At 37.6% G+C, this 18492-nt stretch overlaps 1 protein-coding gene across 1 annotated transcript in view; it reads right to left on the bottom strand.

Moving 5' to 3' along the window:
* The window catches only part of LOC127634948 (A disintegrin and metalloproteinase with thrombospondin motifs 18-like), an 82681-nt gene that overhangs the window by 39522 nt on the left and 24667 nt on the right, over positions 1-18492 (bottom strand). The window contains exons 4-12 of the mRNA XM_052114756.1: positions 15423-15690; positions 12216-12415; positions 11277-11360; positions 10936-11095; positions 9366-9471; positions 8404-8541; positions 7459-7612; positions 6066-6161; positions 4654-4802 (exon numbers count right to left, since the gene is read on the bottom strand). Of these exons, the coding sequence (XP_051970716.1) occupies positions 4654-4802; positions 6066-6161; positions 7459-7612; positions 8404-8541; positions 9366-9471; positions 10936-11095; positions 11277-11360; positions 12216-12415; positions 15423-15690 (1355 nt within the window). The remainder of the gene's footprint in view (positions 1-4653; positions 4803-6065; positions 6162-7458; positions 7613-8403; positions 8542-9365; positions 9472-10935; positions 11096-11276; positions 11361-12215; positions 12416-15422; positions 15691-18492) is intronic.

Raw genomic sequence — 18492 nt, 5'->3', positions numbered from 1 at the left:
ATCAGACATTACAGTCATCATTGTGTAGTTTGATTAAATATGACAGTAGAAATTAAATAATTATATAATAATTGTATTTAGATCCCATTTGAGCAAGCTTAAGGCAACTGTGGCAAGGAACACAAAACTCCATAAGATGTTCTTTAATGGAGAAAAATAACCTTGGGAGAAACCAGGCTCACTGTAGAAACCAGTTCCCCTCTGGCTAACGTCATGAATATAATGCCAATAGTAGTTATTTATGTGCAGTGCAAGTCATGGTTTTAAATGTGTAAATTAACTAAGCGTTAAGGTCCAGTGTTTTAAAATTAAAAAGAAAGGATTTTTTTATTAACTTTAAGATTAATGACTAATGTCTTTGAAGTCCATTCTGTATTAACTGCAGAAGTTCACATAGATTAATTGTCCGTTAATTAAATGATAGCCTATGTATTTCATTTCATGAGTGTAGAAAAAACAATATACAAAGGCGATGCAGGCAGAGATAAATTATGAGGTGCATCGCAGTTCAACCAGCAGGTCAATTCAATGAGGTTCAGTGGGGTACATCCTAAGTCCAAGGTTCAGGCAGTGGCATATGAAATATCTGATGTCTTACAGTTAGAGTTGGCATCAGTTCATCCTCTGAATAAAAAACTGAAGTGATGTCTGGCTAGCACCGGATGTAGTTTGTCATCATCTCTCAGTGACACATAGCAGTGGAGTGTGACACCAAGCAGGAACAGAGCTGTATCAGGCAGGCTTGAAGTTTTTATTATGAATTATGAGACACTGATTTCTGAGGTGCTGTGACAGTTGATTGCATAGTTCCAATTTTATTTCTGATTATTTCAGTTTTATCAGTAAAGAAATTCATGAAATCATTACTATTGTGCTGTGATGGAATATCTGGTTCAGTCGATGCTTTATTCCTAACCAATTTAGCCACAGTACTGAATAAACACCTAGGATTGTTTTGGTTATTTTTTATGAGTTTGTTAAAATATGCTGGCCTGTAGCTACAGACACTATCCTTCCATGCACTGTGAAATACCTCTAATTTAGTTTTCTTTCACTTGCACTCCATTTTCCTAGCTGCTCTCTTGAGAGTATGAGTGTGATCATTGTATCACAGTGCAAGGCTTTTTTCTTTTATTTTCTTTACTCGAAGGGGGCAACACTATCAACAGTGCTAGAGAAGACTGTATTTATATTTTTTGTTATTTTCTGTTATCAAGTTCTTCTAGACTTACTGAGTATGTAAGACAGTTCTGGAAGATTATTAGTCAAGCTTTCTTTAGTGGTTGAAAGAATAGTTATTCCTGAATGACAGCGTGGTGTAGATTAAGTGACATTAGCTGAACGCAACAAACAAGAGAAGGGGGTAATGATCTGAGATGGCATTGCACTGCGGTAGAATTTCTATAGTATAAACATCAACTTCATATGCCAGAATTAAATCTAGCATATGATTATGGTGATGAGTTGGTCCTGTCATATTTTGTCTGACTCCAAGAGAGTAGAGAATATCAATAAATGCTAATCCCAATGTGTCATTTTCATTATCTATGTGAATTTTGAAGTCACCAACAATTAAAGCTCTATCTACATTAACTAAAGAAAACTGTCAAATTCACTAAGGAAACCAGAGTAAGGCCCAGGTGATCTACAGTATATACAGTACTGTAACAAGGGCAAACAATTTTATTTATATTTGATGGTGACATAATAAGCAAGAATAGTTCAAAAGACTTAAACTTGAGGGTTTGTTTCTGTTGTTTTCATGTGAATAATCTGGGCAATCTGTAATTGACCTTCTTTATATAAAACCAATAAAAACGGTTGATCACAAAAAATATTTACATTTATATCCTGTCCTCTGAGTAACACCAAAAACTGTAAATTGTAGCAACACCTCCTCCTCGACCCTTCAGACAAGGCTCTCTTTAGCAGGTCAGGTCTACCCCAAAAACTCTTCCAAATGTCTATAAATCCTAGTTTATTCTTCAGACACCACTCAGACATCCAGTTGTTCAGTGACACTAATCTACTATAAACCTCTTCACCACGATGAGCAGGGAGGGAACCTGAGCTTATTTCAGTGTCTGACATCTTTTTGCAAGTTCACACACCTCTTTAACATTATTTCAAGTGATCTCTGACTGGCAAAGCCAGACATTATTAGTGCCGACGTGAATAACAATTTTTTAGAAAACCTACGTTTAGCATTAGTCAGCACTTGTAAATTTGATCTGATGTCTATATTCAAAAAACGGCTAAAAAGAGCACTTAATCAGTCACTAAATACATATATATATATATATATATATATATATATATAATAATTCTTGTTGCACTTAAATCTGTTTTGAATGCTATTCTGATGCTAGTGAAACTTTGTAGAATGAAATTTTTTGTACAAATGTCTCCTTAAGATGATTCGCTTATGTTTTCCTCTTTTGTAAGTCGCTTTGGATAAAAGCGTCTGCCAAATGAATAAATGTAAAATGTCAGATGCCCAAGCCCCAGACACTGTATGCATTTAACAGTAGCAACTGGAGTCTCTATTTCCATGTTCCTTACCATAGAATCACCAATTATTAGGGCTCTTACAACATCTCAGTGGGTGCATCACTGAGTGAGGAGAATCGATTGGAAACACTATTGATTGGAAACCTTAACAGGAATGGGAGAGTGGTGTCACTTTGCTGAGCGAGTATGCCATTGAGACATCACCCAAACGCCCTGCTGTGTGGGCTCTAAAGCCAGAACCAAAGTGTGTGTTGCTTGCTGTACTACCCACATTCGAAATAGTATCTACCAGCTTCTCTTTTTCACTGACCTCCACAAGTGTTCGGATGTGTGTCTCTAGCTCATTAACTTTCTCCATCAGCTTGACTAATTCCTAACATTTATGACATTTAAATCCTTCACTGCTGATGAAAGAAGCTATAGTAAACATGTAATGCAGGAAGAAATAAAATGAGCAGATGCCATGTCTTACCGCAAATGGAGGCGCGTGGTATAATACACACAGATGAAACAGTAGAAAAGCGGAAAACCCGAAGCACATGGTAAAATGGCAAAGGACAAAACAATGAACGTATAAGAATAAGCTATGTTAAACAGGCTAGCAAGCTGCAAACACTTATGCAGCATGCCCTCAAATTACTACTGAAGAATTGTAGTAATTTATTTAGGTCATTAAGATATCTAGACAGCACGAATGAATTAAAAATAGCTCTCATGCTAAAGCACAGGAAATATCTACACTTTTTACAAAAGAAATCAATTTGTAGCACCACCCTAAATTCTGTGCAACTGTGTAAAGAAGCTCTAAATCAAATGCAGAAATCTGCCAATACACATCCTATGAGATCATATTTACCCAATCAAATATCTCCCTACTTAAATACATGTATAATTTCAGTTGACAATGAAAAGTATTTCCAGGGCTCCAATTAAGTTCTACATTAAAGTCTATTCTTTCTTTCTTTCATTTTTTTTTTCCCTCGCCTTTACTGGAACTAGTCATGAAAAATATGTTGGTCTAGCTGTCTGAGGCACAATGAGTATTTCCTCTTCCAATATAAATATGTTAAAATGCTCTAGACTGCCAAATGTTGATGAAGCACTATCCCATGTTCCATCAGCTTAACTAAACCAAATGTCGAGCCACCTGCAGCTCACAAAACCCAGTCTCATATCAACCAGCTGTTGCATACGTACAGGAAGCACCTGGACCTAAATTCATAAAAACTATTTCTACAATTTGACAGACACTCAAATCTTCAGCAATCACTTTTTTTCAAGAGGAGTGTTTCAGAAGCATCTAATGTTAAAAACTGACCAAGATCTGTAGAGTCGCTGACCTGATGCATTCTGTGCTCTCAATAGAGCATGGGAGGTGGGACCTAACACACCAGCAGGCACTTAATCCAAGATTACTCAGTGTGTCAAAGTTCAGGGGTAATCTAGCAGCAGAGTGGTAGTGGGTCAGTTGGTCAGGAAAAACATAATTCCACCATTCGTGGTTAATCTACCATTCATGGCAACAATATGCTGAATTAAAGTGTTATTAATTTTTCATTACAGTGGGAATTAAAATTTAACATCCAGCCACACCACAAAAGTCAAGAAAGGCTGTGGAATTGAGCTCATTTTGTAATTAGAAGAAGGCAAATTGTAATAAGGAGGAAAGAATTTGTGGCTGCTTTACAGTTCATGACAGCAGAAACATACTTAATGGACTGGCATGTAGAGAACCCTGGGACTAATGCAATGTTTATCTGGATTTACTCTCTCACAAACATAACACACTCAATTTTAAGTGACACTATATTATACAAATTATTACGTGGCTCTCTGGAATACTCGATTCTGATTGGTTAAATGTAGAATTGAATTGAGTCTTTGTGCAAACTGGCAGTTGAATTTGGTGTTCTCAGTTGTCTCTCTCTTAAATTTATTTCAATATAAACCCTTTCAGGTTATACAAGTCCTGAGGTTTATTTTGCAATAATGATCAGGTGATTGTAAATATCTTTTAAATAGCAGAATGTTCATTCAAAAAGCTATTTTCAAAATAACGTGATATTTTAGCACTATTGACTTTAAAGCCTTGTTTCTTGAGATGCAATTTCTGAGCTTGTTGAGTTGTTGGCGAGTTGTTACCTTGGGCTGTTACAGGATCGCTCTTGATGCATGACTCCTCCACCACAGGTACGCGAACAGTCAGACCATTCTGACCAGCCAGACCACTGGCCATGCACGGCTCTAGGTCCATTATCACCAAACTTTACACACTGTCCTCTCCGGCACCACTGCATTATGGAAAGAAAATGAATCCCACATGGAGCATAAATTTAGGGTCCTGGCCAGGGAAGTGCACAGATGTTTTTTTGTGGGCAGTTGCTTCCAAATTGTCCATCAATGGGGGAGGGGATGGGGTTTGTGATCACAGTTGGACTGGGTGGGTGCGCATGCGTGATCTTAACTTCTTTTCGCCAAAATACTTTTTTTAGCCCTGTGTTATGTTTTAATGCTTTTAATGCACATGCTTGATCTTAACTTCTTTTTGCTATAATACTTTATTTAACCTTTATTTAGCCCTGTTTTATGTTTAATTGATGCATTTTTACACCCATACGTCTGTAGCGACACTAGGGGTCTCGAGCGCCGAATATACATCTGATCTATAAAAAAAGGCCAATGAGAAGTTGGCAGACAGTATTTGCATACCCCGCCCCCGGACATAGGGGTATAAAGGAAAAAGAGAATATTTCTGCAGGTGTGTTTGAAGAAAGATAGATGTGAGAGATAAATACATTTGTGTGACTGTGAATTTATGTGGTTAGATGTCAATCTGTGTTCCCTGTGGAAAAGATCTGCTTAGACCAGCATGAGTTTCCATGGTGGTCCAAGCTGGTTTAAGATTGTTAGTGCTGGTTTTGCAGTGGTGGAATTGCTGATAAAAGGATTCCCAGTCCTTTTGATCAATTAATTTCCATGACTTTTTTAAGACTTTATAAATTCTTTTTTTGAATTGATTGAATATTTTAGAGCTGAGCATAGTGAGGAAACATTTTATTCCATATAGGAATTTCCATGACTTTTCCAGTTTTTTGTAGTTATTGGATAAGGATTTGTAATAATTTCATAGAGATTGCACTAGAAAAGAGCAATTTCAAGCTGATTAAATATATTTTAGAATGAAGAAAACTAAAAAAAAATTACATACAACATTGGAATTTCCATGAAAGTTCTGTGACTTTTAAAGGTTTTATTATCTTCCATGACTTTTCATGGAAGATAATAAAAAAAAATCTGGGGCCTGGAAATTCCCAGATATTTTTCCATATCTTTGGGAACCCTGTGATCACCAGCAGCAGCAGACCTGTGATCATTTTTTGTTAAAGATGTTTGACCAAGAAAGTCTTGGAATCCTGGGGTAGATAACAGCATCTCATGTTGGCGATGCAGGTCTTATCAACAGATTTCTTCCCTAAGTCGTCAGTTATTCCTTAGTAAAAATAAGTTCAATGAGTTCAGATAAAGAAACTCTGAACAGACAACCACTCACTCACCATGTCTGGTCCACAGACGGTGCCCTCGGCAGCAGGCATGAACTTGGTCTCACACCGGTGCCCTGTCCTGTGGCACCACAATGATTTACAGATGTCCTGGTGGGCACGAACACACACACAGAACAAACACAGTCAAAGAAGGACCTACACACACTGCGAACCCTTCAACCTCCCTGGCTTGCACCTCGCCACGCTGACCCTGTTTCTACAGCAACGGCCAATCAACTCCACCAACAAATAAAATACCCTGTCAAAATCAATCACTGTGCTGCCCAAAAGAAACATGCCATTATCTTTGCATTTTGTTTCGTCCCACAGAACAGCAATAATAATGGGTGATGAGGAGTTGGGCAGACAGTGAGAGAGATGTGGCTTACAAAAGCTAGTAACACAGGACACTGGATCACTGGGCAGCTAAAGGGCTGTTTAGACGAAAAATTTACCCCCCCCAAAAAACGAGACAAAGTTCAAGTTCAAAATAGGATTTAATTTAATTTGACACAGAGTCATAAAAACATGGTGCTCCTACATAAATCAAGGTTAAAAATGCCAATCTAGCATCAATTAACATGAAAATAAAAACAACAGTGCCGATGGACACAAAAACACTTTCAGTGTGAACAGAACACTAACTCTGCTAGCCTGCTCGCTACAGCAGCAATCTCCCACGGCTAATTACCTCAACGACTTTATGGCAAGAACAGAATTGCTTGGGGGGACAGAAAACAAAAACACTGTATTATCGCTGCAATCCTTCTTAATTAAGATGTACAGCTGCCTTCCATCAAAGTCGATGTTCAAGACTCTGTTCAGAGTATGTAGAAGTTTTCAGAAGCACACAAAGGCAAGAGGAATCTCTCAAAGAGGAAATCCATAGCATGAGAGCTAATCCCACAGATGGACTCTTGCAATGTTCATTTCCCAAGTATAAGCTCTTTCTTCCAGGCCTTAGTCTTCACCCTTTTTATATTTGCATATAAATGTGTGCGTTACACTCTAAAGGATATAGTGGATGCCAAAGGGGGCCCTGTGCATCTATGTAGAACTTTTGTTCATGGGCTGTGAATGAATCCTTAAAGTAGATTTTGTGTCAATGGGATTTCTCTTGGTAGTTTGTTTCATTTCCAAAGCTCAGATGTGTTTTTGGGTTGACCATGACAACTCCACACACAAACATTACAGGTTTAATATATTTAAATATCTGAGACCTGCAACTAAATCTCTTTGACTAATTGTGAGTTTGTTTGCATCGTATTTTGTCCAAAGGTTTGACTGAAGCCAAGTTGTTAAACAATAGTAATTTCCAACATGTGCTCAAATGCATTTAGCATAAAGATCCATTGAAATGCACCAATATGAAGCCTAATTACAAATTTTAAATACTATTGTTTACCTTAACAAAGTCCAGGCTGCAGAGTTTGGCCTTGGACCCAAACTGCCATTTGCACTGTATATTTGCATCATACAGCTGACCAGGAAGCTGCTCAGGGTACTTGTACTGGCCGATCTGTTTGGGCTCATCCACTAAACATGAGGCCTGAGCAGAACTGTGAACACATGCATGCAATTATACTGTAGATCAAAAAAGAAACCAGCATTAAAAAGTAATTCAACATAAGATATTGCTGTCCATAAATGGTACATAATCTAAGCAATGCAGGTAAAAAACAAGCCAGAATCTATTTTTTGTTATAATTTATTTTATCTCACCTAAATAAATAGTTCACCCAAAACTGAAAATTCTGTCATCATTTACTCACCCACATGTTGTTTTAAACCTGCTTGACTTTCTTTCCTCTGTGGAACACAAAAGTAGATGGTATGTAGTATTTACACCTCAGTCACCATTCAATTTAATTATATGAAAGAAATTCAATGAAAGTGACTGAGACTGTCATTTTGCCTAATATCACCTGCTTTGTTCCAAGGAAGAAAAAAGTCATACAGGTTTGGAACAACATATTGGTTTGAAACAAACATTTCATGTATTTATTTATTTTTTGCATGAACTATCCCTTTAAATTAGGTGTAAAACTGAAATCATGAACTCAATATAGGCAAACACACTAACTATATCAACAAGAAAGTAGGAAACAGGGTGTCGAAATTACTTGTATTACTTGTATGTGGTTGTAGTTACTGAAAGGGTTATAGAGTTGTAGTTACTGCAATTTTACACTCTGTTTTCTATGAATCTGAGCACAGCTAATCCAAACCCACTGCCAAAGGACAGATCATAGTCTAAAAGACACAATTTGACTCATGAACTATACATTAACTTGTTGTGCAATAATTTCAAATATTTAATAATAATGTTTAAATAAAGGTTAGAATTTACCCCAAAAAACGGTTGAGGTATTGCCGACTACAGGCAGACCAGGAGAAAACACCATTATTGCCGGCCAGTGTGGGAGACATTATGTTCCCTTCAGTCTTTCGACAGGGATTCCCCTCTCCGTCATGGATCATTCCAAAACTGGAGCAAAACAGAGTGAATAAAGGAGGGAGCAAAAGTGGAAGGGAGAGATGTAAAGAAGGACAGAGAGAGAGAGAGAGAGAGAGAGAGAGAGAGAGAGAGAGAGAGAGAGAGAGAGAGAGAGAGAGAGAGAGAGAGAGAAAGAAAAATAAATTGAAATTGAGTTTTAAACAGTGAGACTATTAATGTATAGCCTCAGGACAGAGATCACTCCCTGATTCAGGTGGGACATTTCCTCCATAACCTAGCTGAGCTTTCATCCCAAAAAACCCTCTAATAATCTCTGTACACTACTGAATACAACATATCACATAACTGACATTCACATTTAGATGCTTACTTTTGTGACCCCTGCAATAACCGACTTATTTAATGAAACAAAATGACCACACACATACCATAGTTAAGACATAAGAAGACTTGGCGAGATATGCCATTTGTTCACAAAATGACCACTCCTCAATAAATTAGTGATTAATAGCTCTTGGCTTGGCAAGATTTTGCCCCAAACAATGCACACATTCTGGTCACATGTCCTATTCATTTGACCAAATGTAATAAACCATTGAGAATAACAAATCCCATAATATATTATCATCCTGGTGCTTCTCCAAGGCAAATATTGTTCCTGTTTATGTTGAGAATATGCCAACTGTAGGACTCAAAATACAGCTTTGTCATAAACCAAAATTTCAGCCATACAATACAAACTTGCCCTTATCTCGATGGAAACCAGAAAACACAAACAAAATGTTTGCCCATTGCACAGCATATGGTTTCTCAAATTGAAATGGAGGTTGATGTGAAAGCAGGCGTGAACATACTTGTGTCCTGACTCGTGAGCAATGGTGAAAGCGAGGCCCAGCCCTGTGTCTTCATTAATTGTGCAGCTACGGTATTTGCTACACATCCCACTAATTGGAGCAAAACCTGCAGACAGGAAGTCAGAAAGGACAGATTGAGAGTGGGACAGAAGCAGAAAGGGAGGTAGGATGGCAAAACATATGGGTGACAAAAAGGGGAAACATTCCCAGGAAAAATTATATTACTCAGATGTTGCTTTTTTATAGCTCAGGAGACTTCATTGAGTCCTCAATTATGTGTCACTTAATTATCAACTTTATCTCATCTGTTTCTCTTTAAATTCCATAAGAGAAATACTGCAAAAGAAATAAACAAAAAATAAAACAAATAGACACAAAGACAATTGTTGGGATCCAATAAGAGTATAGGGTAACACTTTACAATAAGTTTCCATTTGTTAACATTAGTTAGCAACATTAGTTCACTTGAACTATCAATGAACAAGACTTTTAAAGCGTATTTGTTAATATAAGTTAATGCACTATGAACTAACAATGAGCAATTGTATTTTCATTAACATAAATGAAATAAATTAGGAATTAAACATTTTATAAAAAATATATATTGTTCATTGTTTGTTCATGATACCTAATGCATTGACTAATGTTAACAAATGGAACCTTATTGAGTGTTACCGAGCATAGAGTTATCAAATTAATGTGGATGCATAACTAAGAAAATTTGGTCTTTGAAGAATTTGTTTAAAAAATTTTTTTTTTAAAGTTCTTATTGACGTATCTGACAATTGATTGCAGACTTTGGTATCTTGGAAAATCTGAGCACAGTTTAAAAGACTGTTGATTTCTCTTTTGAAACCCATGCCCTTTAATAGGGCCTGTTTCTCAGGAGAAATATCTGAGAAACAGGAGGCATACTCAAAAGTCCCCATTTGCTCTTGATTTAATCTCATTGCTGTCTAGGAGAAACATTTGAGATATACAGATTTAATTTGTGATTTTTATTTCATTTGGGCTAATGCATGCTGGGAACGTGAAACAAATTCATTGCTTACAGAGACCTTAAAATCCCCACTGTTTTAATAAAATCATTAAAAGATGATTTACTTGTCACTAAACACACCACAATGTTTTCCAAGCAAGAGAATTTGAAACTGGACCCTTTTACACATAAACACACTTTCAGACACACTTTTTTACTAACTGTATGGACAAAGAAAAAGCTTTGGTTTGAGTTCATACACAGGCAATTTAAAAACAGTCCTCTCCCATTTGCCATACATTAAAAAAGTGCATACTTGTGGTTTGGAGCTTTAGAGCTGAATTCATTACATTTGGCTGACACTTCTATACAGAGCATAGCAAAGACAAAAGAAGCTGCCAAAGTAACTGCAAAGTGGATTTGAGTTTTCTTGGACTGATTCAGGTGAAGTTCACTGCCTAAGGGCACACTAGGACATCAAACATGAGCTCTATCTAACCTTGGCCTTGTGTAATTCAATCTCCTGCAACTTGATTACTAAGAACACTTTATCCACCTCTGGGGCTGGACAGTGAGTGTCAAATGCCTTACCCAAGGTGTCACATGGTTCATTCTTCCAGGAGCAGATGTCCAGCCCCGTCAACAGTACAGCATGATCATGGCGCTTGCCATTTTTACCTATCAGGCCTGATTGCCACTGGCAGAAGCTGTTGAGCGATTGGTCTGCGTGGTGGTTGACAGACAGGCCCAACTGGCACCAGCAATACAGAGCAAGCATTGTGAGTGTTCAAATGGGTGGTGAGAGAGAGAGAAGAGTGAAATGAATGATCAGGCATTTGTAACTTATGAAAAAAAAAAAACAAAACAAAGAGATAAGGCACATGAAATGTATGTACAATACAATAAATATGCTATAGCTTGATGTGTCTTACCGGATCTTTCTCAAGTAGAAGGAGGCTGACCACAACAATGTTGATATCAGTTCCAATTGTTCCATCTTTGAAAAGACTGGAGACCTGTTGAACACAACACAATTTGCACATGACTACACCAAAAAGTAAATTGACATTTACATGCTGGAATAACGTATCACCTAAATTAATTTTCTTGATGAGCACATATTTGTGTCTAGTGTTGATGTATTTCCTTTTTAGCTGGGCATATCGAAGGGCTCATCCTATATTTAACAGCAAATTGACTTTAGTTACAGTACGCCACATCCATTAACCTATGTGCTTGATTGGGGAAAAAATTGTGTAGTGTGAGATGAGTCATCAATCATTTTGGTCTGTGTTCTCTGAAGACAAAAACAGTACATTTCAAAAGTGCTTATCTGTTAAAAGTTTGCTTATTCAGCTTTTAGCAGCACACAAGCATTTAACTGTCTTCAAAGTTAATAGAGCACAGCAGTCTGTCTCCGGAAGTAAAAATCCCATACATTTTCTCCATAGCTCCATATGCTTCGATTAAAGCCATCGGTTTATGTTATTTAATCATCAATTTATAAACAAATTGTGTTTAACAGTGGAACTTCTGGTGAAGACACTACCCATGATCCTGACGTGAAATGATCAAATGACCAATAAGAAAATCGCAGCGAACAAAACGCACCAAACAAGCTCTGCACTGACTGCCCTTTTTATGACACACAGTGAATGATGCAATCAAGTCAGTCTCCCTACACTCTCGAACTATTTGAATATTTTTTGGCAATATTTTAGAAAAATGCTTCCAGAACCGAGATTGCTGAAAAAGTGGATGGGCACTGTTGAGATCTTTAGAAATAGACTAAAAGCCACAAAACTCCAATTTTGTTTTAATAAAATATTTATTGTCCTCTCTATGCCTCTGTTGCTGAAAGCTCTGCTCACCATGTTCATGACAGTAAGGACATAGGTAGTGATATTCTCTCTGCCATGTTTCTCCATCATCTTCCTGTCTGCCACCACCAGAGTTTCCACATTCAGGCCCCCCTCTTTTTTAGATGTAATCTGTGAACGTTTCACCCGGTTTTGCAGTTCAAACTCATCAGGCATAACAAAGTGATCCTCTGTAGGATACTTGGGAGTATCTGTAGTTAGGAGGTGGGAAGAGAAAGAAAAAAAGAATGGATGATCATGAAAGAGAGTCAGAAAAAGAAACACACACTGGAAAATGCCTCAAATAACTGCTTTTCCTTTTTCCAAGCCAGCTCCCTGATAAAAGTGCCAGAGAGGTGTCGACATACCAGGAAATTCGCAGTCACTTTCTGTTTCCGAGTATTCATTCAGCTCATTCAATATAACAGATGAAAATTACATTGTAGTTTTGCTTTTGAAATTAGTTTAAATCTCAGAGGGCTTGGCTGTTACAGTAAAGAAGACTGAAGAAATTTTTCCCCCAGTATTTTGGCTTTTTTTTATTGTTTATTGTGGAGCGTGGGGGGGCGGGGCCGGGTCGGAATATCATCGCCCGGTCCCCAATCGGCCTGATGAGGCGCATGAGGGATAAAGGCGGCCGGTGACGATGGTTCGAGAGAGAGAGAATTACGGGCATGTCCGTCATGTGTGTTTATGTTTGTACTTTTGGTTTAAGTTTTCATTAAATTATGATTTATGTTGACAAGCCGGTTCTCGCCTCCTCCTTGCCCATCGTTAACTGTGTTACATTTATCTATGTAAGCGACTTTGACCTCTGTGAAATATCTCAGTTATTTTCAGCATCTCATGCAGGAGGAACACGTTTTTTAGAAGCCGTGTCAAGTAAAAAAAATTTAACTTTAAAAATCCTGAGACACCTGTGTTATTTTCTATTTGTTGCGTGTTGTCCTGCTTATTTATAACAAGAAAGCATTTGGTCTGAACAGCCACTAAGTGTACTACTAGAGGTAGACAGATATATTGGTTTTACCTGATTAATCTGTGCCGATAGTTGCTTTTTAGAACTATCGATTTTCTGCAAAAATCTATATCGATAGTTGCCGATATTTGTTTTCATTATTTCAAAAAAAATTATCATCAATAAACATCATCCGTAATATATATATATATATATATATATATATATATATATATATATATATATATATATATATATATACAGTATATACCACTGTTATCTGATTGGACGAGAGACATTCCATGAGTACTGATGGTCTGACACCATCAGCAATCGGACGCTTCACTGTGTGTGTATTCACTGTGTGTGCGATTCGCATCAGTGCATATGCATAAAAGTTAGCGATGCGATATATTGATTTAAAAAAGTGTGCATCAGATGCAAGTTGGCATTTGTATTGCGATGCAACATATTTGCATCGGTAAAAAACTATTTATTTATATATAATTATTAGTAGATGCGTGTAAAGATGGTTCAATGGGAAGGAGGAGGCGAGAACCGGCATTTCAATATAAATAACAGTTTAATAATAAACTAAAACAGAAGACAAACACACACGACGGACATGTCTGTAAACTATCTCTCTCTCGTCGCACCACCGTCTGTCATCGGCCTTTATCCCTCTCGGAGGCTTAATTAGCCTAATAAAGGGACCGGGTGTGTATGATCACGCATTGCCCTGCCACAATGCGCTATACTTTTATTATTTAGAAAGTGACCAAATATTTGTGACCAATATTTTATATGTAGACTGATTTCTCCTCTCTAAACTGTTTCTCAAGCATGTTCTCTCATCACCACTGCTGCAACGTGAATATGACGTATCACAACACTACGGAGACCGAGATGTGTCCTGTGAGTCACATTGAATATAGATTAACATGGCAGAGGTAGAGCTGCATCTTCCACCAAATAATAAAAAATATCCATTGTTTGGAAACACTTTAGGTTTATAAGATAGATGAAAATTTTTATGAAACCCATGCAATTTGTCAAATATGTCGTGCCGCTATAAAATATACAGGCAGTACGACTAATTTAACAACAAACTTAAAGCGCCAACACAATGTGAGTGCATAGACATCTGCCTCCCACACCTCGCGCTCACCCTCGCACTCTGAGTCAGCTACTAGTCGCTGCGGTACCACTAGCAGGACGCAGGGTGAGCAAACGATTACACTTTTTTCACTCCCCGCTGGCTAATAGCTCTGCTCATTCCAACGCAATAACCGACACAATCTCCTTTTTTATTTGTAAAGATATTCAGCGAACAAGGGCTTCTAATACCTCCTCTATCCCTGGCAAGTTACAGAAAATGTCTTCATTGTTTATACCTGAGCATCCTTAAATTGTTTCACTGTTAAATGTGTAACTGGAGACAAAACAGGGAAATAACTTGTTTTTGTTTAAACAAAATTTTTTTGCACTGCAAAGGCCTGTGAAAGGGCTAAGCATTAGAAGTCAGAAGGTACTTAAGTTAATTTCTGATTTGCTGTCTGTCTGAACCAAATAAATAAAAGTGAACTATATGTACCACATTGAATTCCATAGCATCATATTTTTTTTCATTGCATCGTATTGCATTGAATCGCATGGTGTTGAATCGAATCAGAATTGGATTGCACTGCATCATAATAGGTTTGAATCGTATTGCATCGCATCGGTAGCTGCTTCATATGTATCTTTAATGTATCGTATCGTTGGCTATGCATCGAGATGCGTATCGCATCGGCCTCAGTTATGGAGATGCACATCCTTAGAGTGTATCACTCCGCTTGTGTTCGTGCTGTTCTAAACTAAAGCGTAAGATCAGTGTAGATCTGTTAGGAGTTATTGTCTTTATTTTTGAAATTACATATGTTAGCCAGCAGGTGGTGGCAAAAGATCCTTTTTGTTGTAATATGATCCAGTTAATGACATAAAGTGAATCCGTTAGTCATTGTTTACATAGAACAGAACTAGGAAATAGATTTGAACAGCTTTAAACGGACAACTTCAGGATTAAGGCTCATCACAGCTGAGAGACACAACTAATTTATTACAGAACTATAGAATGTAGAATATATAAGAATATATATGTATGTATACAAAAACTATACAATAATTTGCTTAAGGGATTTTATTCAATTTGAAGCCTCACTGTCTGTGCACTTAATGTACTTTCCATCTACAAATAGCTAAAAAGTAATTCCCTTACATACATTGCTTGCGGCGTCCGCAGAAATGTTGTCTCTGAAGCTTTCCATGCTGGTAGTCATGGTGGCGGTGATGACGATGGTCCTCATAGGGGCTGTTTGAAGAAAAGCTGCTGGTCCAGTCACTCTCTGTATGGACACTGCGTTCAGCTGATCGCTTGTAGATGACATGTGGGTGATGTTCAGAGGGGGCACTGTAGTTGTGTCTTAAAGCCAAATGCTGTGGTAATGGAGTGATGAAAAGCTCCTCTCCGGAAAACCGTATCAGGCCTGTCTGTAGAGTACAGAGAAAGAGGTGACTATCAGTAATTTAACAGGGTAAATGGGGTTGAAATGAAAGTCAAATATTCACTATGCATTCTGAATATAAAAGATTAAAGAAATATTGCCAAATTACAATATATGTTAAATAAATGTTTATCATGGCTCAAGTGGTCATGGAAGAAATGCCATTGTTTAGCGCTAAAATCAGTGCAAGTTTACAAATATGCAAGCCACTGTGAATGAGCTCCTCTCATAGCACTCACAAATGTGCAAAAGACATTGCTGAAAAATAACTCAAATTTCAGGTTGTTTCTAACCAAAACCTATCATATAACTTCAAGAGATTTGATATGATGTACAAGTCACACTTTTATTATGCATTTGGGTCCTTTTTAAAACTTTAAAGTCAGGTAATATCCACTGTCATTTTATTGAAAGTTGACTTGCAATATTCAGTAAGCTTCTCCTTTTGTGCTCCACATAAGAAAGGCATATGAGTTCAGAACAACATAAGAGTGAGTATATTATGACAGAATTTTTTTTTTTTGTGAACTGTTGTTTAACTGTTGATTATGGGGCAATTGCTGAAACTGCAAAATGCTATTGATAGAATTTTACCTGGCATATTCCTATATCAAATGTACACATTAGCCTTGACTAGAGATAGTCCCAGTGTGCAGATGTGGGACTAAAAATACATCAAATCCAAGAAATGGCCCTCTAAAAGTAAAACAGGCATTTAGGTGTGTTTGATGTCATAGGATACAAGGCCCCAGAAGACCATCAGAGCAGAGACAAAGCTATTTAAAATTCCAAGTGGTGGGGGATTTGAAGTCCCTCCAGCTGAAACTTCAGCAGCTGAAACTTCAGCATCTAAAAAACAGCTGTTCCTGAATCACAAAAAATGGGCCTCACCATAGTTAAAGCTGTCACTACACAATAAACAAATGATGGCATGGCAGGGATGTACAGCAGCCTAGGGCTTCTAAAGGCCTCTTTAGGAGCTCCACATTTATCAAATGTTGTAGTACTGAAAGCAGAGAATATGTCATATGCTACATAAGCTTTCATCATCATGTTTTACAGTGACGACTAGCATACAGGGCTCTACGCTAACTTTTTTCCCAAGGAGTACATGTGCTCGTAAATGAAAAAATTTAGGAGCACACAAAGAAAATTAGGAGCACAGTGAAAATTAAATACAGAGTTTATTAACAAACTATTTATTAAATACATATTTATACTGCGTGTATGAGTGTGTGTGTGTGTGTACTAAGGGACACACATCTGTGGAACAGCACATACCTCCCAAATCACACATTGAACCCATGCCTACTAAAATCGAAGGATATCAATTGTCCAGCTGCTTTTGTATGTTGACCGTCTGGCATACTTAGAGGTCAGCCAGCGATCTCTCATTATGTCAGCAATTTGACCGATCATCTCCGCACATTGTCGTATGTGGGATTAATGTAAACTCAGTTTTTGTGGTGGAGTCTGATAAGCGGCCCAAATTTGACGAAAGTTTGTTCTTTCACAATGAAGTATGCAATGTTTATCTTTATTTTCAGCTGCTTCCTCTTCTCCTCCTCATACTGCAGCACTTGCCTCCTCAAGGCTGCTGACACCGAGCTTGATGGTTTCTCCGCTGTGAGATGTTTCGCTACACTATCTCTTTTCAGATCAGCGACTGGCATTCTGGCTCTTTTCATAATTGGTGTTAAAACAATTCGAATTAAATTATTAAATGTAATTATACTCTACCTTAACCCCAATGTATATAAAAATGCATTGATTTGTTATGAAAAATAATGCTATTAAACATTTGCATTTAAAGTCTAACTTATTGTATATAAACAAAGTGCATATAAATCTAACCATTCAAAACGATTACAGTCTGAACAGCATATAGACAGGGCCACCGCTGGCCAAATTGATGCCCTACGCGTGATATGAGCGTGAAGCGAACATCTGTGTTTCACAACTGCTTTCGGGTCCTTGAATAACGTATAATGCAGCCGGTGGACTTTCTGGTGCCACCCTAGGGTAAGATGGTGCCCCCCTAGGGAGTTGATGCCCTACGCAAACTGCGTAGTATGCATGTAGGTAGCGGCGGTACTGATAATAGAATAATGCACCATATCAAAGAAAAATAAATAATTTGCAAAACTGCAGCATCCCACAAATTGAAATACATGTAAAAAAGGATGTTATTTCACGTGTGCATTTAAAGTATAACTTTTCACTGTATATAAACAAAGTGCATTTCAAAATACAATCTATAAACAAAGTAACAATTCAAATACAATCTGAACAACATAAATTGGCTACGCCCTCCCTCACGCATCTTTGGTTCATTTGTTGACACTGCGTGTCTGATTGACAGGAACAACAGGTGAGGCTTTTAGTCTGAGCGGACAGTCAGAACTATTGTGTGCGCTTGAGCATTGAGGCCTGTATTATTTTATTTGTTTTTTCGTTATTTTTAAATCTTTTGATTATTCGTATCTTAATTTGTTTTTAAATATTTGTATAAATAGATTCTGATATGTGAGCCGGCTCCCAACGTTCACAAGAGCCGACTCGTTCGCAAATGACCATCACTATTTCAGATGCGGGTTTCCTGACACGAAGGACGAGATGCCCACCTGTTTCTGCCCAGAACATGACGTTGTTTTCAAACTCTAGCCATGGGAACATTTTGAGACAATTTGCATTGAATCTATGTGTTCTCCCTTCACCGGCTACAGTGGATGTTGAAGTGACAGCTGTGGTCACGGTAGCTTCGCTAATGTTGTTCTCAGCATCCCTA

This window comes from Xyrauchen texanus, chromosome 1 (genome assembly GCF_025860055.1).
Source record: "Xyrauchen texanus isolate HMW12.3.18 chromosome 1, RBS_HiC_50CHRs, whole genome shotgun sequence".
Lineage (NCBI taxonomy): Eukaryota > Metazoa > Chordata > Actinopteri > Cypriniformes > Catostomidae > Xyrauchen > Xyrauchen texanus.
The sequence above is the reverse complement of the archived record's forward strand: the minus strand, read 5'-3'. Positions and strand labels throughout refer to the sequence as shown.